The sequence below is a fragment of the Lynx rufus genome, unplaced genomic scaffold (genome assembly GCF_022079265.1).
Source record: "Lynx rufus isolate CCGP_SWC_20201006 ecotype Redwood Valley unplaced genomic scaffold, mLynRuf1.p SCAF_18, whole genome shotgun sequence".
NCBI lineage: Eukaryota > Metazoa > Chordata > Mammalia > Carnivora > Felidae > Lynx > Lynx rufus.
Genome location: NW_025814832.1, coordinates 12813607 through 12838377, shown reverse-complemented (window position 1 = coordinate 12838377; position 24771 = coordinate 12813607). Strand labels below are relative to the sequence as shown.

At 37.7% G+C, this 24771-nt stretch overlaps 1 protein-coding gene across 6 annotated transcripts in view; it reads right to left on the bottom strand.

The window, feature by feature from the left end:
* Nucleotides 1-24771, bottom strand: part of BCAS3 (BCAS3 microtubule associated cell migration factor) — a 616861-nt gene that overhangs the window by 590972 nt on the left and 1118 nt on the right. For 5 of the 6 annotated variants that reach the window (XM_047080915.1, XM_047080917.1, XM_047080916.1 and 2 more), the window contains exons 2-4: nucleotides 24285-24372; nucleotides 21213-21267; nucleotides 15331-15406 (exon numbers count right to left, since the gene is read on the bottom strand). In XM_047080915.1, the coding sequence (XP_046936871.1) occupies nucleotides 15331-15406; nucleotides 21213-21267; nucleotides 24285-24355 (202 nt within the window). In that variant the 5' untranslated portion in view covers nucleotides 24356-24372. Of the gene's footprint in view, nucleotides 1-15330; nucleotides 15407-21212; nucleotides 21268-24284; nucleotides 24373-24771 lie in introns of those variants that run through there. The other variant, XM_047080919.1, reaches the window with a different exon arrangement.

Below are 24771 nucleotides of genomic sequence, written 5' to 3'. Positions count from 1 at the left end.
GATGTGGAATAAAGTAATTGTTTATTTACTGCTAGTGAATGTAAAACAGTACAATCGCTTTGGAAAACAGTTTGACAATATATTCTCAAATTGAAGATACCATGCCCTTTGACCAAGTAGTTCTACTCCAGATATACACTCATTTGAAGCCAAGAGACAAGCACAGGAATATCCATAGCAGCATTAACTTTAAAAATTTTTTTCAAGCCTATTTATTTTTTTCTTAGTAATCTCTACACCCAGTGTGGGGCTTGAACTCACAACCCCTAGATCAAGAGTCACACACTCTACCGACCGAGCCAGCCAGGCACCTCCACAGCAACAGTGTTTGTAAAGAGCCAACAGCTGGAATCAATCCGAATGTCCATCAAAACAAAAGTGGAAAAGCACAGTGGGTATATTGCAACAATGGAATAGTACTGAACCACTGCCATACATCATAACATGGATGAACGTACAAACATAATAAGCAAAAGAAGCCAGATATAAAAAAAACTATATAGTAAATAATTTTATTTATGTGAAATTCAAAATCACTAGGCAATTAGGTAGCGATATTCTATTTCTTACCCTAGGTGATTGTTACACAGGTGGTTTTGTAAAAATCTGTTCACTGAGCCATACTTTTGTATTATTTACCATGATATATTTGCACAATAAATAAGGTTTTAAAAAATCATAAATTGAAACAATAATATCCCTCTTCCTTTATTTGACTTCATTACTCTCCTCTCCTTCTAGAAGCTAAATTCCTTGATTATTTGCCACTGTCATCTATTCTGCATTTCTTTCACCCCAAATCCATTTCAAAATGTTTTCTGTTCTCACTGATAATCAATACAATCTCAGCAATAATCTCCAAGTTGTTGAATGCAATATGTGTTTTTTTTTTTTTTTAATTTTTTTTTTCAACGTTTATTTATTTTTGGGACAGAGAGAGACAGAGCATGAACGGGGGAGGGGCAGAGAGAGAGGGAGACACAGAATCGGAAACAGGCTCCAGGCTCTGAGCCATCAGCCCAGAGCCCGACGCAGGGCTCGAACTCACGGACCGCGAGATCGTGACCTGGCTGAAGTCGGACGCTTAACCGACTGCGTCACCCAGGCGCCCCGCAATATGTGTTTTTTAAGCCCATCTTTTCAGACTATTTAGCAGCTATAATCAATGCTCATCAGTTTCTCCTTAAAATATTTTCCTTTGGTTTTCCATGTACAACCTTCTCCTAGTTTTCCTCCTATTGCTGTAATCATTCCTTCACCATTTCCTCCACTGGCTCAACCCTTTCCACCTATTCTTTAAATATTGAAGTTGTCCAAAGCTAATTCCTAAACACCCTTTTCTTCTCACAATATACCCTCTCAAGTGGTCTCATTCCATCCACTAATTCCATTAGTGTATGCAAGTGACTTCCTCAACATAGGTTTTTGGACGTCTCAGTAGAAAATCAAATTCTACTCAAAGATGATTTCCCGGGCACCTCGGTGGCTCAGTTGGTTAAGACTCTCACTTCGGCTCAGGTCACTGTCTTGTGGTTCATGGGTTTGAGCCCTGCATCAGGCTGTGGGCTGATAGCTCAGAGCCTGGAGCCTGCTTTGGATTCTGTGTCTCCCTCTCCTCCTCTCACACACGCACTCTCTCTCTCTCAAAAACAAACATTAAAAAAAAAAAGAAAGATAATGATTTTGTCGCAAACCTGATCTTCCTCCAAGGTTCACAATTTTGGTGAATAGCATGATTATCTAGCCAGTTGGCAAAGTCAGGAATCACCTTCTTCCTTCTCTCTTGCAATAAATCTACCACCAATCTATCACCTGTGTCTTCCTAAACAGCTCTCTTCTTACACCAACATCAACTCCAAAAGCATAAAATGGCTTCCTGCATCCACCATTGCCCATAAACTCCATACAACAGGTGCTTTTTTAAAAAATACAAATAATGACATACTTCTTCACCTCCATCCACTATATTAGTTATGCCCCATTGCTCAACTATAAAGATCAAAATGTTTGACAAAGCTTATAATCAGTCATTTTTTTTACTTTCTTTTGACACAAATTCACTGGCACAAAGTTAACAGCACATGGTTCTATGTCTAGGAAAATTCAGAATTACAAACTTATTTTCCAAGGGCATAATTCTCTTTATATCTAACATCAATATGGTCTTTCATAGTTTTCAATGTGCTCTGATACCTAGATCATGTAATCTGACACACAACAATCCTGTTTTATACAAAGAGCAGGAGCCAATTTCATTTTGACAAAGTAGGTATAATTTACTCAAAACTGAAGAAATCCCTCAGGATTTTTTTTTTTTTTTTGAGAGATATTACATGTGAGCACAGGAGAAGGGCAGAGGGCGGGGGAAGGAGGAGGGGGAGAGAGAGAGAGAGATTTTGAGAGAATCTTAAGTCTCACACCTAGCACAGAACCCAACTTGGGGCTCAATCTCATGACCATGAGATCATGACCTAAGCCAAAATCAAGAGTCAGACACTTCACCAATTTATCCACCCAGGTGCCCCAAGAAATCTCCAGATTCTTGTTACGCAATCCAGGTATCTTTCTAATACAGCTACCATCTTGATCACAGATTATTATTTTTAGAAGGGCTCAAATGCCACATATAAAACCCTGAGGTCATTATATGAACAAAATCTCCTTTCTCTTATTTTAGATTCTGCTTAGTCACTTGCACTACTTTTCTTTCTCTGGATGGTGGTACAGAAGACTTCATTACTCTTGAATGAAACTCCTAATTTTATAAAAATTGTATGCATCCTTATTCTTTGACTTTCCTTTATATCCTCTATTATACCATCACTGGTTATTCTACGCATAGCTGCTCTTTATCTTCTTTTCTGGTTTCTTTTTTATTCCACCCATAAATATGGATTTTACAGTCTCTCCTTTAGAGATATGTAGCATTCTTTTGTGGTTTTAGACAACTACAATGTTCTCCTTTCATTCACCCATCTTCCAAAACCTTGTCCAGTCTTATAAGTGAACTTCATACTGCACTCTGTACACTCTCCCTCCTTAGAAAAATGTTTGCAATTGGTGGAGGAGGCAGGGGCTGGGTTTTTGACTCACCTAAAAAATCTAGGTGTAAAGTGAAATTAGATCTTTCTCCCAAACCAGCTTCTTCTGTATTCCACATTGTACTAATAGCAGCAACACACTGCCAATACCCAGCTAGGTACACCTGGTGGGTGGCTTAGTCGGTTGAGTGTCCAACTCGATTTTGGCTCAGGTCATGATCCCAGACTCATGATCCACAGTCGGCATGGAGCCTGCTTAAGATTCTCCCTCTCTCTCTCTCTCTCTCTCTCTCTCTCTCTCTCTCTCTTCCTCTGACCCTCTCCCCCACTCACACTCTCTCTAAAATAAAAATAAAATAAACTGCCAATACCCAGTCTAAAAACTGAGATGTCATTTTTAGTAGATGCTAGTAGATGAATGAGAAGTAAGTCAGAAAAGAATGTTTCAGCCAAAAGGCCCCCTGTACAAAGATTCTGAGGAATGAAAAGTTCTGTGCCATTAATGACCTGAAAGCCAAGTGGGGTTGAAATATAGCTTTTGAGGGGACATAGATGGGAAAAGGAATAAGAGTTTGAAGCACTTGTGAGACATCTAAGTGAAAGGTCTAGGAGACAGCTGAAATGTGGACCCAAGCACACTAGAGCAACAGAGACTTACAGCAGCTATTATCTTTGTATGCTTCACACACTTCTTACTCTAAACCTCCCCCCTTACCTGGTAATTGACCTCACTCCCCACTAAGCATAGGAACAGGCACACAGCCAGTTGAGCCAATTCTAGTACTACATCCTTGGCCATTGCAACTATACCAGTAACTGGAAGGTAATCTTCCTGGATCACCGAAAGAATACTTTGTCCTCCTTGATCATATAGCATAATCATAAAGGTATGATCAGAGAGCTCTGAGTAATCACTGCTCCATCCTCGTTAGAGAAGTCAAAGAAGAGAAGCAAGCATTCATAAAGAAGTAGTGGCAAGAAGTGAATGACTAGAAGTTTCAAGCCACTATCCTTTCCAGCTATATGATATGAGTAGGATAAAGAAACTAATTCTCCTGGGGCACCTAGGTGGCTCAATCGGTTAAGCATCCAACTTGATTTTGGCTCAGGTCAGATGATTCCGGGGTCATGGGATCAAGCCCCACATCAGACTCCATCTGCACTGAGCGTGGAGCCTGCTTGGGATTCTCTCTTTCCCTCCATCCCTCTCCCCCACTCGTGCTCTCTAAAATATAAATAAATAAATAAATAATTCCCCTATGAAAACTAGTATGGTGCCTCTTCAAAAAAATTAAAAACAGAATTAACGTATGAGCCAACAATTCCACTTATGGATATATACTCAGAAAAAATTGAAAACAGAAACTCAAAGAGAGATTTGTACACAAATATTAATAGCACAATTATTCACAAAGCCAAAAGATGGAAGCAACCCAAATGACCATCGATGAACAAATAAACAAAATGTGATATATACAAACAATGCAATATTATACAGCCTTAAAAAGAAAATAAATATCATATTGTATATAATATTTAATAATTATTTACATATATTGTTTATATATTAAATATAATATAGTATACATTATATCATATTAAAAGGAAATACATGCTACCGCATGGATGAACCCTGACATCTGTAGTGAAATATGCCAGCACATAAAGACAAATGCCACTTACAAAGTACCTTGAGTAGTCAAATTCATAGAGCCAGAAAGTAAAATGGTGGTTGCCAAGAGCTAATGGGAAGGTGAGAATGTGGGGCTGGGTACAGAGTTTCAGTTTTACAAGATGAAAAGAGGTCTAGGCATTGTTTGCATAACAATGTGAATGCACTTAACACTACTAAACTGTACACTTAAAAATGGTTAAAATGGGGGCACCTCGGGGCGCCTGGGTGGCGCAGTCGGTTAAGCGTCCGACTTCAGCCAGGTCACGATCTCACGGTCCGTGAGTTCGAGCCCCGCGTCGGGCTCTGGGCTGATGGCTCAGAGCCTGGAGCCTGTTTCCGATTCTGTGTCTCCCTCTCTCTCTGCCCCTCCCCCGTTCATGCTCTGTCTCTCTCTGTCCCAAAAATAAATAAACGTTGAAAAAAAAAATTTTTTTTAAATAAAAAAATAAAAAAAATGGGGGCACCTGGGCGGCTCAGTTGGTTGAGAGACTCTTAATTTCAGCTCAGGTCATGATCTCATAGTTTATGGGATTGAGCCCCACAGCAGCCTCTGTGCTGATAGCACAGGGCCTGCTTTGGATTCTCTCTCTCCTTCCCTTTCTGCCCCTCCCCCACTCACTCAGGCTCTCTCTCAATTAAAAAAACATCTTTTTAAAAGATTAAAATGGTAAATTTTATGTTATATGTATTTTACCACAATATAAAAAAATTTGATTCTCTTAAACCAATCACACCTGGAAAAAAAACAAACCTGTTGAATATAAAAATGGATACCTAAGTATAATAGTGAGTACTATACTATACTATAGCATAGTATATATAATGCACTATATAACACATGGAATATAGTAGTATACTAGTACTTTTATACTAGAACTGACCAAGTCAAGATGGGCTAGGAAGTGATAAGAATTTCCCCTCACAGGCTAGAAGGTTGGCAGTTCTTGTAATACTATAGAAAACCACCTGGTTAACATGATGCATTTTGGGACTCAAATTATATGCTCACCTTTAGGGACTCTGATAGAAAAATGTTAGGATATTAACTTGCTTTGGCTACTTCTTGTGCTTTTTCCAGTACAATGCCTCAAGAAAAACAAGCTTAGATATAAACCAGACTGCCTGGAAGCAGAAAGAGAATGGTGACAATGACACTAAGGGACATAATCCCACTCTTCAATGAGTTCCAAAAGCAGTAGTCTCTACCTAACACCAAGTCAAAGTTAATGCAACGATTAAGAATGGAGACACCTAGGAAAACCCAGGATTAGAGAGTCCCAATAAGCCATGTTCCTTAGAATTATCTTCTGTCAGTCGTCAACTACTCAACCCCCAACCATGATAAGTCATAATGAAACGGGCTGCAATCTGGAGACAAAGGGCCAACTGGTACCACTCTTATCATTCCAAACTAAAAAGCAGAGCTTCCAGGCCTGATGAAAGGAGGAGAAAGCAACCACCAGAGCAGAATTTTCAATCAGAACACTGTAACTTTTAATTTAATTAATAGCTAATAGAGTTTCATTAATAATATAAAATAATTTAAATCTATAGACAGCTAATAACCTTCTAAATTATTCTGCAAGACTTTGAATGGCACACTGGACCAGACTGACTTAAGAGATATATTCACAACATTTCATCATAAAGCAGCAGAACACACATTCTTTTTGAGTGCACATGGAACACTCTCCTGAATAGATCACATATTTGGTCACAAATCAGTCCTCAACAAGTACAAAAAGACTGAGATCATATCGTGTATACTTTCAGACCACACCACTATGAAACTTGAAGTCAACCACAAGAAAAATTTGGAAAGACAATAAATACATGGAGGCTAAAGAACACCCTACTATGGAATCATTGAGTTAACCAAGAAATTAAAGAAAAAATAAAAAAAATACATGGAAGAAAATGAAAATAAAAACATAACAGTCCAGAACCTTTGGGATGAAGCAAAGGCAATCATAAGAGGGAAGTATATTATAATAGAGGCCTACCTCAAGAAGCAAGAAAAGTCTCAAATTCACAACCTAATCTAACACGTAAAGGAGGTAGAAAAGGAACAGCAAATAAAGCCTAAAGCCAGCAGAAGGGAAACAATAAAGAGTAGAGCAGAAATAAATGACATAGAAACAGACAAACAAAACAAAACAAGAAACAGAACAGACCGATGAAACTAAAAGCTGGTTTTCTGAAAGAAATAATAAAACTGATATATCCCTAGCCAGACTTATCAAAAAGAAAAGATAAGGGCCTCAAATAAATAAAATCACAAATGAAAGAGGAGAGATCACAACCAACACCACAGAAAAACAAACAATTATAAGAGCATATTATGAAAAATTATATGCCAACAAACGGTAATCTGGAAGAAATGGATAAATTCCTAGAAACATACAAACTACCAAAACTGAAACAGGAAGAAATAGAAAATTTGAACAGACTCAAAATCAGCAAACAAATTGAATCAGTAATAAAAAATCTCCCAACAAACAAAAGTCTAGGGCCAGATGACTTCCCAGGGGAATTCTACCAGACATTTAAACCAAACATTTAAAGAAGAGTTAATATACCTATTCTTTTCAAACTGATCCATAAAATAGAAATGGGAGGAAAACTTCCAAACTCATTCTATGAGGCGAGCATTACCTTGATTCCAAAACAAGACAAAGATCCCACTAAAATGGAGAATTACACGCCAATATCCCTGATGAACATGGACGCAAAAATTCTCAAAAAGATACTAGTAAATCAAATCCAACAGTACATTAAAAGAATTATTCACCACTATTCTTGGACTGCAGGAGTGCTTCAATATTCATAAATCAATGTGATATGCCGCATTAATGAAAGAAAGGATAAGAACCATATGATCTCTCAACAGATGCAGAAAAAGTATTTGACCAAATACAGCATCAATTCTTGATAAAAACCTTCACCAAAGTAGGGATAGAGGAAACACCTCAACATCATACAGGCCATATACAAAAGACCCTTAGCTAATACTCTCAATGGGGAAAAACTGAAAGCTTTTCCTCTATGGTCAGGAACAAGACAGGGATGTCCACTCTTACCACTGTTGCTCAACATAAAATTTCAAGTCCTAGCCTCAACAATCAGAAAAACAAAAAGAAACAAAAGGCATCCAAATGGAATTGAAAGGAGTCAAACTTTCACTATTCATAGACAACATGATACTCTATGCAGAAAACCCAAAAGACTCCACCAAAAAATTGCTAGAACTGATACACAAATTCAGCAAAGTCATAGGATATAAACTCAATGTACATTCTGTTGCATTTCTATACACCAATAATGAAGGAGCAGAAAACAAAATCAAGGAATTGATCCCATTTAAAATTGCACCAAAAAAACGTAAGATAGCTAGGAATAAACCTAACCAAAAAGGTAAAAGGTCTGTACTCTGAAAACTATAGAACACTTATGAAAGAAATCGCAGATGACACAAAGAAATGGAAAAACATTCCATGCTCACAGGTCGGAAGAACAAATATTGTTAAAATGTCTACACTACCCAAAGCAATCTAGCCATTTAATGCAATCCATATCAAATTACCATCAGCATTTTTCACAGGGCTAGAACAATCTTAAATTTGGATGGAACCAGAAAAGGCTCCAAATAGCCAAAGCAACTTTTAAAAAGAAAAACAAACCGGGAGGCATCACAATTCCAGACCTCAAGCTATAATACAAAGCTGCAGTCATCAAGACAGTATGGTACTGGCACAAAAACAGATATACAGATCAATGCAACACAACAGAAAACCCAGAAATGGACCCACAACTAAATGGTCAATTGATCTTCAACAAAGCAGGAAAAAATATCCAAGGGAAAAAAAGACAGTCTCTTCAACAAATGGTGTGGGAAAAACTGGACAGCAACATGCAAGAGAATGACACTGGACAACTTTATTACACCATACACAAAAATAAATTAAAAAATGGATGAAAGACCTAAATGTAAGACAGAAAACCAGAAAAATCCTAGAGGACAACACAGGAAGCAATCTCTCTGATATCGGCCGTGGCAACTTCTTATTGACATGTCTCCAGAGGCATGGGAAACAAAAGCAAAAATGAACTATAGGGATTTCATCAAGATAAAAAGCTTCTGCAGAGCAAACAATCAACAAAATTAACAGGCAGCCTATGGAATGGGAGAAGATATTTGCAAATGATGTACTGGATAAAAGCTTAGTATCCAAAATCTATAAAGAACTTATCAAACTCAATGGCCAAAAAACAAATAATCCAGGGAAGAAATGGACAGAAGACATGAAGAGACATTCTTCCAAAGAAGGTATCCAGATGGCCAAGAGACACATGAAAAGATGCTCCACATCACTCATCATCAGGGAAATATAAATCAAAACCACAATGAGATACCACTTCAAACCTGTCAGAATGGCTAACATTAACAACACAAGAAACAACAGGTGTTGGTGAGGATGTGGAGAAAGGAGAACCCTCTAATACTGCTGGTGGGAATGCAAACTGGTGCAGCCACTCTGGAAAACAGTATGGAGTTTCCTCCAAAAAATTAAAAATAAAACTACCCTACAACCCAGCAATTGTACTACCAGGTATTTTTCCAAGGGATACAGGTGTGCCGTTTCGAAGTGACACATACACCCCAATGTTTATAGCAGCACTATCAACAATAGCCAAAGTATGGAAAGAGCCCAAATGTCCAACGATGGATGAATAGATAAGATGTGGTGTGTGTGTATATATATATATGTACATACATATATATATACACACACACATACATACAATGGAGTATTACTTGGCAATCAAAAAGAATGAAATCTTGCCATTTCTAACTACGTGGATGGAACTAGAGGTTATTATGCTAAGTGAAATTAATCAGAGAAAGACAACATATGACTTCACTCATATGAGGACTTTAAGACACAGTACAGATGAATGAACATAAGGGAAGGGAAGCAAAAATGATACAAAAACAGGGAGGGGGACAAAACATAAGAGACTCTTAAATATGGGGAACAGAGGGTTGCTGGAGGGACTGTGGGAGGAGGGATGGGCTAAATGGGTAAGGGGCATTAAGGAATCTACTCCTGAAATCATTGCTGTACTATATGCTAACTAATTTGGATGTAAATGACTGAAATGAAATGAAATGAAATGAAATGAAATGAAATGAAATGAAATGAAATGAAATGAAATAAAATAAAATAAAATAAAATAAAATAAAATATTAAAAAAAAAAACACCCTAAAAGACTCCACCAAAAAACTACAAGTTTCTGTGAATTCAGTAAGTGAATTCAGTAAGGTCACAGGATACAAAATCAGTGTATAGAAATCTGTTGCACTTCTATACATTAACAATAAAGGAACATAAAGACAAATTGTGAAGGCAGTCCTATTTATGATTATATCAAAAATAACAAAATACCTAGAAATAAACTTAACCAAAGAGGTGAAAGCTCTGTATTCTAAACGTGATACCTGAAACCATAAATATCCTAGAAGAGAGCACAGGTAGTAATTTCTTGGATATCAGCTGTAACAACACTTTTCTAGATACATTTCCTAAGGCAAGGGAAACAAAAGCAAAAATAAACTATTTGGACTATATTTTTTAAAAAGCTTCTGTACAGCAGAGGAAACAATCAATAAAACCAAAAGATAACCTTCTGAAAAATAAATAAATAAATAAAAATAAAACAACTACTGTAAGTTCAATAGCACACACAGACTAAAATAATTTTCAAGCAAGACCCATCTACATTTCCAGGTGCATTTTACTTCAATAAAGCAAAGGCTTTATGGAATATTATGCCAGCAATTCTTACTCACTATTTAAAAACAAAACAAAAACAAAAACAAAACAACAGAAACCATGCTTAGGTAAAGATTATTTTGACATTTTCTAAATGTTAATTTTGCGATATTAAAATCATTTTGGTTTTTGTTGTGGACATGAACCTATGCCTTTAAAAATTATTTTCAGTAATCCCTATCAAAATAACACCAGCATTCTTCACAGAGCTAGAACAAACAATCCTAAATTTAGATGGAACCAGAAAAGACCCCAATAGCCAAAGCAATCCTGAAAAAAGAAAACCAAAGCAGGAGGCATCACAATCCTGGATGTCAAGCTGTATTACAAAGCTGTAATCATCAAGACAGTATGGTACTGGCAGAAGAACAGATATACAGATCAATGGAACAGAAAAGAAAACCCAGAAATGGGCCCACAAATGAATGGCCAACTAATCTTTGACAAAGCAGGAAAGAATATCCAATGGAAAAAAGATAGTCTCTTCAGCAAACGGTGCTGGGAAAACTGGACAGCAACATGCAGAAGAATGAACCTGGACCACTTTCTTACACCACACACAAAAATAAACTCAAAATAGATGAAAGACATAAATGTAAGACAGGAAGCCATCAAAATCCTAGAGGAGAAAATAGGCAACAACCTCTTTAACCTCAGCCACAGCAACTTCTTACTTGACATGTCTCCAGAGGCAAGGGAAACAAAAGCAAAAATCAACTATTGGGACTTCATCAAGATAAAAAGCTTCTGCACAACTAAGCTAACAATCAACAAAACTAAGAGGCAACCAATGGAATAGGAGAAGATATTTGCAAACGACATATAGGATAAAGGGTTACTATCCAAAATCTATAAAGAACTTATCAAGTGTAACACCCAAAAAACAAACAATCCAGTGAAGAAATGGGCAAAAGACATGAATAGACACTTTTCCAAAGAAGGCATCCACATGGCTGACACATGAAAAAATGCTCAACATCACTAATTATCAGGGAAATATAAATAAAAACCACAATGACACACCACCTCACACTTGTGAGAATGGCTAACATTAACAACTCAGGCAACAACAGATGGTGGCAAAGATGTGGAGAAAGAGAAACCCTTTTGCACTGCTGATGGGAATGCAACTGGTGCAGCCACTCTGGAAGACAGTATGGAGGTTCCTCAAAAAATTTAAAATAGAACCACCCTACAATCCAGCAATTACACTACTAGTTATTTAACCATAGGATACAGGAGTGCTGATTCAAAGGGCCACATGCACCCCAATGTTTATAGCAGCACTATCGACAACAGCCAAGTATGGAAAAAGTCCAAATGTCCATCCACTGATGAATGGATAAAGAAGATGTGACAGGGGCGCCTGGGTGGCTCAGTCAGTTAAGCGGCCGACTTTGGCTCAGGTCATGATCTCACAGTCTGTGAGTTCAAGCCCCACGTCGGGCTCTGTGCTGACCGCTCAGAGCCTGGAGCCTGTTTCAGATTCTGTGTCTCCCTCTCTCTCTGACCCTCCCCCGTTCATGCTCCCTCTCTCTCTGTCTCAAAAATAAATAAACATTAAAAAAAATTTAAAAAAAAAAGATGTGACATATATACACACACACACACACACACACACACACACACACACACACACACGTATAATGGAATATTACTCGACAATCAAAAAGAATGAAATCTTGCCATCTGAACATGTATGGAACTAGAGCATATTATGCTAAATGAAACAAGTCAGTCAGAGAAACACAAATAGACGATTTCACTCAGGTAGAATTTAAGACAAAAAATAGATGAACATAAGGGAAGGGAAGCAAAAATAATATAAAAACAGGGTGGGGGACAGGGGCGCCTGGGTGGTTCAGTCAGTTAAGTGTCCGACCTCGGCTCAGGTCATGATCTCGCAGTCCATGAGTTCAAGCCCCACGTCGGGCTCTGTGCTGACAGCTCAAAGCCTGGAGCAATGCTTCGGATTCTGTGTCTCCTCTCTCTGCTCCTCTGCCTCTCATACTCACTCTCTCTCTCTCTCTCTCTCTCTCAAAAATAAATAAACATTAAAAAATTAAAACAAAAACAGAGTGGGGAACAAAATATAAGAGACTCTTAAATACAGAGAATAAACTGAGGGTCGCTGGCAGGGTGTTGGGTAGGGGGAAGGACTAAAGGGGTGGGGGCAATAAGGAGGACACTTGTTGGAATGAGCACTGGGTGTTATATGTAAGTGATTAATCACTAAATTCTATTCCTGAAATTATTATTACACTATATGTTGACTAACTTGGATTTAAATTAAAAAAATAATTAAAAGCTAAGGGGCACCTGGATGGCTCAGTCAGTTAAGCGTCCAACTTAGGCTCAGGTCATGATCTCACAGCTCGTGAGTTCAAGCCCCGTGTCAGGCTCTGTACTGACAGCTCAGAGCCTGGAGCCTGCTTCGGATTCTGTGTCTCCCTCTCTCTCTCTGCCTCTCCTGCTCTCACTCCGTCTCTCTCCCTCAAAAATAAACATTTAAAAAATAATAATAATTAAAAGTTAAAAAATAAAAAAAAATAAAAATTATTTTTTTTTCCAACGTTTATTTATTTTTGGGACAGAGAGAGACAGAGCATGAACGGGGGAAGGGCAGAGAGAGAGGGAGACACAGAATCGGAAACAGGCTCCAGGCTCTGAGCCATCAGCCCAGAGCCCGACGCGGGGCTCGAACTCACGGACCGCGAGATCATGACCTGGCTGAAGTCGGACACTTAACCGACTGCGCCACCCAGGCGCCCCTAAAAATTATTTTTAATATTTCACGTATGTTGTATAACAAGCTCTTGCTACCATCTGGCACTAATATTTCCAAGATGACAACCATTTGCTTTGTAATTAAGGTAAGTAAGTTCTCTAGGGGCACCTGGGTGGCTCAGTCAGTTAAGCATCCAACTTTGGCTCAGGTCATGATCTCACAGTTTGTGGGTTCAAGCCCCACATCAGGTTCTATGCTGACCATTCAGAGCCTGGAGCCTGCTTTGGATTCTGTGTCTCTCTGACTCTCTCCTGCCTGAATTCTGTCTCTTCTTCAAGAATAAACATTAAAAAAAAAAAAAAAAAGGAAAGAAAGAAAGAAAGTGCTCTAATGCTAAGCCTGGCTGGCTCAGTCAATGGAGCATACAACTCTTGATCTCAGGGTTGTGGCTTTGACCCCCACACTGGAAGCAGAGATTACTTAAGAATAAAATCTTTAAAAAAAAGAAAAAAGAAAGAGAGAGAGAGAGCTCTCTAATACTTTCTGACATCCACAAAACAAAATATACTTCCAGAAAAGAAGAGTCTGAATTCAAGAGGAAAAGATAGAAAACAAAAGATGAATAGTTACCTAGTTATTAATGAAGGAAAGGAAAAAAGAAGGATACACTAGTAAACAAGGCAATTTAACAGTCATAAAAAGAAAGAAAATCAAAGATATAAGAAGCTTTCAAAGGCAAACATAGTAGGAAAAGTTTATGTCATAAATAATTACCCATACAAATGAATTTTTATTTCCCACAAAGAGAGCCCAACAAGTTGCTATTATTTGAATGAATTAGCTAATAAAGAATCCAAAATGCAAAAAAAAAAACAAAAAACAATTTGCAGAAGTGCTACTTAGCCTCTCTCTCCTGGACAGTAGCTTAAAGAAAAAAAAATACAGCATCACATTTTCAAAGTCTTAGAGGAGATGAATACTCAAGAGTATGATATCGGTCAAAGACCCACTAGGAAATGAAAATAATTCAGTGTGTTCATAACTGAGAATTTAATAAAGACAACTGGTTACAGACGACAGAATAGCTGAGAGACTAAAAAAGGAACTTTGAGGCTGCCTATTGTATTAACAACAGTAGGAAACCATTACCACCCCTAGGCTTGGGAGACAGAGAGTATAGGATGCTGGGTCATCTGGCAAAAACTGGAACACCAATGGAACTGCCTGGAAGAAGCTAGAACGACAGAGGAAATGCAGTCACTAACAGAGAGAGGAGAAGGAATAATATTCTTCCCTTTCTCCCATCCTCTCATTCAATTTCTCACCAATGCCTCCCAAACTCAGCAGAAGACAACAGACATGGTATCATGGGAAAAAGACAATGGGCAGCCACCTTGCAAGGGAGCAGGATGGAGCAAAGAAATGGAATGCAGGAATGTATCTGAGCACAAAAGAGCCAACCCAGACATAAATCCTGTCCAGAAAAAAATGTTAAAAGTCTAAAAAGTTCAACAGTAATGATAAGTGTGCAGTTATAAATCCTATACAACTGATCAAACATTAACTTCTCTAAGAAATCTTTATGTCCTAAAGCTTAAGGCTAGGCACCATATGTTACAGTTACTTTAAGACTTGTACAATACAGGGGCGCCTGTGTGGCTCAGTCGGTTAAGTGTCCAACCTCGGCTCAGGTCATGATCTTACTGTTCGTGAGTCCAAGCCCATCGGGCTCTGTGCTGACAGCTCAGAGCCTGGAGCCTACTTCGGATTCTGTGTCTCCCTCTCTCTCTGCTCCTCCCCCACTCATGCTGTCTCTCTCTGTCTCTCAAAAATAACCAAACATAAAAAAAAAACTTTTTAAAGACTTGTACAAGTTCTAATGAAGTTTCCATAGTGTGGTTACGTTACTTTTTCAACTAAAAATAAATTTCGTTTGAAAACTAAAAACTTACTGTAGAGAAAGTAATCTAAAGTAAGAGTTCTCTTTTTAGAATTAGGTCATCCTCCAACAAACATTTAATTCATATGTTCCAAAAAAGTTAAAACCATACCATTTAAATCTGCATTTTCAAATCTGACCCAGACTATTTTCTCCTTTTCTTCTGTCAGAGGTGTTCCACTGTAAGCCTGCATAGTAAATAGAAATGTTTGAATAAAAATGTTTTACAGGTATAGTATTATAGATGTTCAAGACAAAAAGTAACTTAAATAAAGCCAATCTTACCTCTTTCCAACTTCACCAAGATGTTCCAACATCTTAGGAACTAGCACATTTTGTAATATCTTTACTCCCAAAGAAAGTTATATAGAACTGTGATAACCTTGGCCAAGAAAAGGGGTTTTAACTTACTAAAGAATTGCAGAAACCTAAAATACAATGATCATAGTCTATTAGGAAACATCACTATAACTGAAAGGCACTCAAAAACCTACATCACCCCCTATATTGATCAACAAATAAGAAGGCTTAAGAAACAAACAAAATTGGGGCACCTGGGTGGCTCAGTCAGTTGAACATCTGACTTTAGCTCAGGTCATGATCTCATGGTTCGTGGGTTTGAGCCCCATATTGGGCTCTGTGCTGACAGCTTGCTCAGAGCCCAGAGCCTGCTTCGGATTCTGTGTCACCTTCTCTCTCTACCCCTCCCCCACTTGCACTTTGTCTCTCTCTCTCTCTCTCTGTCTCTCAAAAATAAATAAATGTTAAAAAAAATTAAAAAAAAAAGAAGAAAAAACAAAACTACCACACGTATCTATTTAGTCTCAGGTGTTTATGATCATGTAACTACACTCTACCTAGAATTTTCTAACATATTACTTTCTGCTTGCCTCCAGTTCCAGGTAGAAGACAAGAGCCAGAGTTGGGGGTGAATAAAAAAGTACAGTATTAAACTTTTTAAGTCTCTTATCTGGCTTCTAGACCCAACCTATTAGCTGGTTTCTGCAGGCCAGCAAAGTTCACAAAGATAAGCTTAGCTGCCATGAAATCATAAGTGTCAACCGTGTCCATCCATATTTAAAGGGAGTCATTGCTGCATAAAGCAAATGTTTCCATTTTAAAATGTTTAAAAATTGTATATATTTATAAGCATTTAGAATGTCAACAAAAGGCCTGCAACATTTTCAATTATAAAGTGGTACCCAGTTCACAAAATAATTATTTAATATAAACTGTACCAAAAGCATATAAAAACTACCAACCTGCATATAATTTGTGTTATACTCGACCCACTTTAAATTTCCATGCCAGTTTACAGCCCTTGTACCTTGTATGATAACTGAAAAGTATCTACATTGGGTGCCTGGGTGGCTCAGTCGATTAAGCATCTGACTCTTGATTTTGGCTCAGATCGTGATCTCAGTGGTAAGACAGAGCCCGGCATTGGGCTCACACCAGCCATGGAGGCTGCTTGAGATTCTCTCTGCCCCTGCTAGTGCACACACTCACACGCAAACACACACACACACACACACACACATACACATGCACGCTCTCTCAAAAAAAATTATCTACATTGAAAATACTACTAAAAGACAAAATTACTTTAATAAATTTACTACGTAAAAGAAATTATCTTACAAATCCTTACAAATCTCATTGCCTTTAAAAAAAAAGTGAGATGTGTATAGAGTAGTTAATTCCTTTGAAGAAGAGGAGAAAACCTGCACTATATCTAACTAATTTATCAACTTTATCTTCAACTGCCTCATCCTCACCTCCTTCCTCTTTCTTTTCATGCTTAAAATCTTTTGTAAAAATAAACTTTTTATTTTGGAATAATTTTAGATTATTACATACAGTACAAAGTTCTCATATATCCCTCAACCAGTTTCCCCTAATGTTAACTATCTAATCAAATCTGACTTTACCATGGAACATTTCTCAAAACTAGGACACTGACAGTGATGCATTACTATTAATTAAGCCCCACACTTCATTTGGATTTCATCAGTTTTTCCACTAATGTTCTTTCTCAGTTCCAGGATCCAATCTGGAATAGCACAGTGCATTTAAGACAACTTTTTCTCCCCACATCACGCTCTCCTTTCATCTGGTAAAGCAGTAACATTTTTCAGAATTTTCTTCAGTTTAGCAGATTTATCACCTGCAGCATTATTCAACATTCTCTCAATTCCTCTGCAACATTTGCAAGATGTTCTCCTTTGATTTCTGAGTGATATGCAGAACAAAACAAAGTTGAATGAGGTCTTTCAGTGTACTGGGATTCTTGAACTTTTCTTTCCCCTTCAGGGGAAAATAAGACTTTCAAAACAAGCCTTGTCTACTTTTGCTATGTCTTCAAGTTCTCCTCTCTCCTTAGCAGACATGGTGTTCTTTACTAAGCATTCTTGAAAAAAATGTGAAGCTGAGGCATCTGAGTGCTGTTTCCTGTGTGCCTTCCTGCAGGTCTGCACAAAGAAGGCATGTGACATCATGTCATTTTGCCTCTTAGCTTATGATATCTCTTGCCCATGTGTAGGTATTTTATTCTTAGTGAGGCACATACTCACCCAGTGCCCATCCAGCTTTCACTTGCTACCTTAATGGAGGTCAATATCAATGTACCACACAAAAGTCTCCTGCCGAGCACTGATTATTAGCTCTCCTTCTTCAACCAAGATGCAATTACTCTAGTCCTCTTATTTAGAATCAAAACTTCCACCCCATTATTTACAGTATTTCGTTATTTTCCCTTTTATTCCTTACCAGGTTTCTACCACATATACCCATTCATAAGCATAAGGTTATTGTTGAACTTTAAAAGACATAGTTACAGCCATTGTAGGTATGTTGTATTGTTTTGTTGTATGTATATGTTTTGTTTCTTTTACCATACAGAAATAACCTCCCTTTTGCCAAAAAGTATAATTGTTAATTACCGCAAATTATTCTATAGGGATAACGTACCATAATTTGTTTGACTGCTATTGACATTTGGGCTGGCTATAATTTTTTTTAAGTTTTTTTAAGTTTTATTTATTTTTGAGAGAGAGAACAAGTTGGGAAGAGGCAAAGAGAGAGGCAGACACAGAATCCGAAGCAGGCTCCAGGCTCTGAGCTGTCAGCACAGAGCCCGTTGCGGGGCTCAAATTCACAGACCATGAGATCATGACCTGAGCCAAAGTTAAGACGCTTAAGTAAGACTGAGCCACCCAGTCACCCCTGGGCTGGCTACAATTTTTTACACTGAAAATGTAGAACTTTCACACACAAACACTGAAATGAAAAATTCTGAGCTTTAACTTTTTCCTTGCTGAATTATTTTTTAATAAATTTTCATAAGTACAATTATTAGATCAAACAGCACAGCTAAGGGCATCTACAAGGCATCAATGACATCTGCTGAACACAATGGTAATTCATTCTATCTGTAACAGCTGCAGAAGCTGATACCAGTCTAACAACACATTTTCCCCCTTTTGTGGCTATTTGGAAACCCAGAGAATAATTTCTAGGCTCCATGAATTTGACGATTTCCAGAACAGGAGTTGGAACATAACATCAGCAAAAAACATAATTTTTCCAAATGGTTGACTGCACAGTACCACTGGGGGATTCTGGATTAAATATGGGGAAAAAAAGACCAGAGGTCACCAAACACCAAATCTGGCCCACCACCTGTGTTCATAAATAAAATTTTATTTGAATATGGCCATGCCCTTTCCTTTACATAAAAAGCAGTACTGAGTAGATGCAACACATATTGTATGACCTGCAGAGCTTATCCGGCCCTTTGAGGGAAAGTTTGCCAACTACTGCTACACAAGACCATGAAGCCTTAAGGAGAAGCACCAAATATCCCTTCAGTGTAACACAGTGCCTGTCCCATAGTGGGTGCTCAAGTAAATGTCTGCTGCCTGAATTTTTGCTTTCTTTCCAGAGTAAACAGAATAATGACTTACATATTTCTTGAATGAACATTCTAATTCTTAGATTCATGACTACAGCTTTACCTCCACAGTTGCTACTCTGATCCAAATCTTCACAATCAATTGCACAGATTATCCCCTTTCTAATGTAGTAATGCTCATAAACACTATATTAATCTTATACCTTCCAGAACATTTACCCTATCAGTTTTAAGAACCCCCTTTTGTCAATCTATTACTCAATCTGGTATTCTTGTTTCTCTACCAAACTCTCTATTCCCTCAAAGCCTCTGACCACAGCCTTTCTCCTCCAGCCAGCAAGAACTGCTTGCCATGCAGGGTTTCCACTAACACAAAAGGTGCCTTTGTAAAAATGTGATAAAGAGGCACTCTAGGGGCAGGCAAATTACAAAATATTTTAAACGCCCCTTCCTTGGAACTAGTTTCATGCCAGGGCTCAGGGCTTAAGAGAAAGAGCAGTTTGTAGAGCCCAGGTTGGATTTCAGTCCCAGGTTGCTCTCTAGAACTAGTCTTCTGTACATAGTCTAAGATACTCTACAGCCACAGCAATTCCTTTGCCTACCATACCCAGGTAGCCAGCCTCCTCCAACATCAAATACCCAAGCATTCCATTCATTTTAACTAATGCTACTTTTGATATCCTTTGGAACTTGACTCTCACTCTTTCTCTGCTATGCATTCTCTTAGCAATTACACATTCAGTCTGTACTATCATGTAGAACACTTACTGATATGCTTGTTTTAGCAATTTTACTTCCCTTAGTAACCAAGTTCCTCAAAAAAGGAAAGCATTTATTATTCCTTTTTTAAAAGTTTTTTTAATGTTTTATTTATTTTTGAGAGAGAGCGAGCGAGCGAGTGCACGCACAAGTGGGGGAAGAGCCGAAAGAGAGGGACAGAGGATCTGAAGTGGGCTCTGTGCTGATAGCAGCAGCCCGATGTGGGGCTCGAACTCACAAACTGTGAGATCATGACCTGAGCCAAGGTCAGACACTCAACTGACTGAGCCACCCAGGCACCGCAAGCATTTGTTATTCTTTACATGCTCCTATGAACCTTGTCATTGTGACCTATTTCCATTAGAGTTGTCTGAACATAATAAAGGAATACCAATACCCCGATACTTTAATTTATTTGATAAATACAATTTATTTAGTATAACTGAGATCTGGATTTTAGACTTTTCTAGGATGTGGTCATAAAGCTGAGACACTGGATCTATGAATGTCCTTTTCTGAACAGTGCAGTTACAGATCCCTTGCAGTCAGGAAATACTGACATCACCACAAGGAGAAAATAACTTTCCCTTCAGTAGTTCCACGGAACAGTGCTTCCCACAGCTACTGTTTCACAAGAATCACCAGAGGCTCAAACTGGATGCCACCTCAATTCCACTGAGTCAAACTCTCTGGGAAAGGGGCCTGGAAATTATTATTTTTAACACATGAGCCAAGTGACATTTATGTTAAATCTGGACAACACTGCACTAGATATGATCCCAGAAGGGTTGCTCTTATTCTTTATTGTTACATTTATATAGATGGAACTCTGTATAAGTTAGAGTAACAAGGTATACTCTACTTGGCATATAAATACTGCTCAATATTAAAAAGATATAGATTTGTGTTCAGTATAGTATTTAGTTAATATAATATCTAGTTAATAAAATGCAAAATATATACTTTGCATTAATCACTTCAGACAGGCAACATTTAACGAGGACAAGAGGAAGATGCTGGAAATAGAACCCAACTAGAGAGTCCCAAGTCCCATCTCTCAACTAATGTCTCACCTTGATTCTGTTTATGAGAGCAAGTCCTGAGGAATGATAATTGTGCCACTGTCAGCACAAAACTAAGGCACATGTAATACTAACAAGTATGGTTCTACCCTACCAATGCTCAGGATGCTAAAACATCAAAAGTCTTTGTGAAGTTGATGATACCTGTGTCAAGTTTAGGAAAGAGAACATTTCAGAACTTTCCTGGCCAATGGTTCTACTACTGGGGTATACTATTTCTGAAACTACACAGACACTTACCTGTGGTACAACATCCTGTAGAAAAGTCACAACACTTTCCATGTAGGACTGCTCCCTGGAAAGGGGTGAAATGGATAAAATTTATCCTGACAGCTTAAAACAAAACATGAAAAAGTTCTTTCTAAAGTCACTTAAAATATTTAAAAAAGAAAAAAGAAAAAAAACCAACTCTCATCAACTGATAGTTCTGCAACCCTGCTTTCTAGTTTCTTTGAATATGTTATTAAGTGAAATGCAAATGAAATTTTAATATTTTTAAACATTGTCTCTTCTTAAAAGTCATGTTCTCTTAATTTGACACAGATATTCTAACTTGTATTTGAAAGAGTGATGACACAAGGCTATGGCAGGACCTTCCTCTTGAGTCAAAGCAAAAGAATTTACCAGAGCAAGAAAAACTGTTGCTGATGACTCAGTATTTCATGACCTTTTCTTTAAATTGGTTACGTACCTAGTCTCTTACCTGTATACAGCAAAATGAATCTGTATTTTGCTGCAGCTGCAAAATTAGGAGATACTAAGACATCCTCACAGAACTTTTGCAATAGACAAGACATGAGAAAATATTACAATGCAAAGAAGTGAAGAAAAATGATACTGTTAGGGTCACTGAGATATTTTAAATAGGAAGTATATGGATATCAGCAAGTGGGAAAAAATTCTTCAAAATACCAAATCAATTCATTTCATTTCATGTGAAAAATTACATTTAAAGAAAATCATAGGAGTTATCCTAAATCCTATAAAAAAGCGGTATGCCTTAGATAGCTACCAAAACTGATTAGGCCTAAAAAGAAAAAAAAAGAAAAACAATTTGATTAGGCCTACCTCTCCAACCTTATTTTCCTGCCACTCTCCTAACTTACTCTGCTTCAGTCTCCTGCAACTTCAATTCCTAAAATAGACCAAGCTCCTTGAATCAAAACCTTTACACCAGCTTTGTTCCTGTCAGGAATCTTTCCCATACTCTTCCATCCCTTTCATATCTCCAGCTTATGTGTCACCTCCTCAGAGAGGCCCTTCCTGACAGCCTAAGTCCTACTCCCTACTATCATTCTCTATCATAGCACACTGTGTAGTGTTCAAGCCTATAGTAACTTAGTGTTCCTCCCACTAGAATATAAACTCTAGTACAGAAAGGAATCCAACTCTCATTTTCCCTTCTACCTCCAGAATCTACAATCCAGTACTTTAGGCATGGAGTGGATGTTTGAGCATTATTTGTTAAAAGAATACAAATAAATAAAAAACTGTTTTTAAAAAAAAACACTAAAATTACGTATTTAATTAACAAAAAAAAGCAATATATGTTGAATACCAATATGGTAATGCAACATACAATACTGCCTAAGTGCACAGGCTCTGGAGACAAACCGCCTGGGTTTTATCCAGGTTCCCCTTCTTGGCTGTTCCCAAGGGCAATTTACTTAATTTCTCCCTGCTTTGGTATTCTCACCTATAAAACAAAGGCTGAGAGGGAGGGGGGAAAAATGAAGACTGAAATAGTACCTAACTCATAGCTAATAACATGCTTAACTTGTTCCATGGCCCATAGTTAGCAAAGAAATATGGCCCCAGGAAATACAGGAAGGAAAAAAAAGGAAGTATTATAGTAAAATACATATACTTTTCTTAGTCTGAAAAGGCAATCTTTATGTAACATGCTAAACTGCCCAAGGGAATAATACAAAATATTAACATTCCCTTATAAACATTTTAAAAGGTAGAAAACAAGTTTCACCTCATCCAAATGCTGAAGGATCTTAATTGTCCACCCTAACCTACTTTATATAGGTCAACCTCCCTATATTCCATTTACAAAAATAGCTTGCCTTACCCATATCTGTTCACTCTAGTCCCTTTGCCTAAAATGTACCTTTGATTCTAATTGTCTAAACTCCATTCAGCCTTTAAAGTACATTATGTTAGCTTCTTAATAAAACCCTTTAGGATCTAAAATACTAAAATATTCCCATTAAATACTCCCACTAGAATACTCCTTTCAATTCTCATGCTGTTGTGCTGGCATCTTTTTTGTTAATTATATTGATTTCAAGTATACATATCTTTTTTTAATGTTTATTTATTTTTGAGAGAGAAAGAGAAAAACACAGAGTGCAAGCAGGGGAGAGGCAGAGAGAGGGAGAGAGAGACAGACAGACAGACAGACAGACAGACATAGAATCTGAAGCAGGCTCCAGGCTCAGAACTGTCAGCACAGAGTCCAATGTGGGGCTTGAACTCATGAACCGTAAGATCATGACCTGAGCCGAAGTCGGATGCTTAACAGACTGAGCCCAGGTGCCCCTCAAGTAACATATCTTAAAACCACGTTAGATCATATGCTCCTAGGAGCGCCTGGGTGGCTCAGTCAGTTAAATGCCAACTCTTGATTTTGGCTCAGGTCATGATCTCAGAGATCATGAGATCAAGCAAGCACAGAGCCCACTTGGCATTCTCTCTCTCTTCTTTTCTGCCTTTCTCCTTGCTCACGTGCACAAACATGCGTGCCCCCTCTCTCTCTAAAAGTGAATAAACATTAAAAAAAAAAGATCATATGCTCCCAGAAAGTATAAATAGGCTTTGTCAAAGAATGCTTAAAATATAGAATGTACTCTTTATGACACTGACTCTGAAACTTTCTGACTGAGACTTAGAGTAAGAGATACATTTTACATCAGGATCTGGTGAACATATACATACATATGAAAATATCCATGTGTGTGTCACAAAAGAATACTCCCAATTATATTTTCTATTATATGCTATTTCATTTTTTAAATAATGGTCCTGATCCACTGAATTAATGATCCACCAATTTTTGAACCTGGAGTTGGAAAAACGATCATTCCTTAGAATTTAGCACAATGTTTTTGACATACTCTGTAAACGTGACTACATCGACTTGACCCTCCCATTATTCCTTTTATTTGGCCTTGGCGATATTTATTATCCTATAAAGCCTTAATTAAATTTAAAAAGTAATCAACGTTCAGAAAGGAAACCTGAATGTTAGTTACTATTCTGAGCAAATTTTCTTTAGCTTTTAGGCTTATACTGAAATTTGCTTACGTGACAGCCTGGGGGCGAACCACAACTCCACCAGTACAACGACTGGGTCTTCTGGGAGAATCTGTAGCCATAGCTTCATTCACTAAACCTGTTTGCAGAATGGAAGAGATAGAAAAAAACTGATCATTATTGTTGGCTGTAGAGGGAAAGGTTTATGGTTGCTCACTAGAGATCCCTTATCAAAAATGCCTAAAATATAGGAAACCTTCCCAGAAATTCCAATTATACCAGAAAGGGGGAAGATTAGGAGAGGAAGTAGATAAAGAAGTTTTCTAATTATCGTGAGAGGTTTTTTTTTTTTTTTGGACTAAGCCTCAGAACCCCAAAACTAGTTAAGACTCTTTCTGGCCCCTCTCATCCACTGTTAACACAAACTAGAAAGGTAAGATGTGCTAGATAGAGAGTCTAGCACAAGACCACTTAATATTTTTTAAAAATGTGCTATCTCTGTGTGCCAAAATTTTAAAATGTACTAAAATCTTAAATT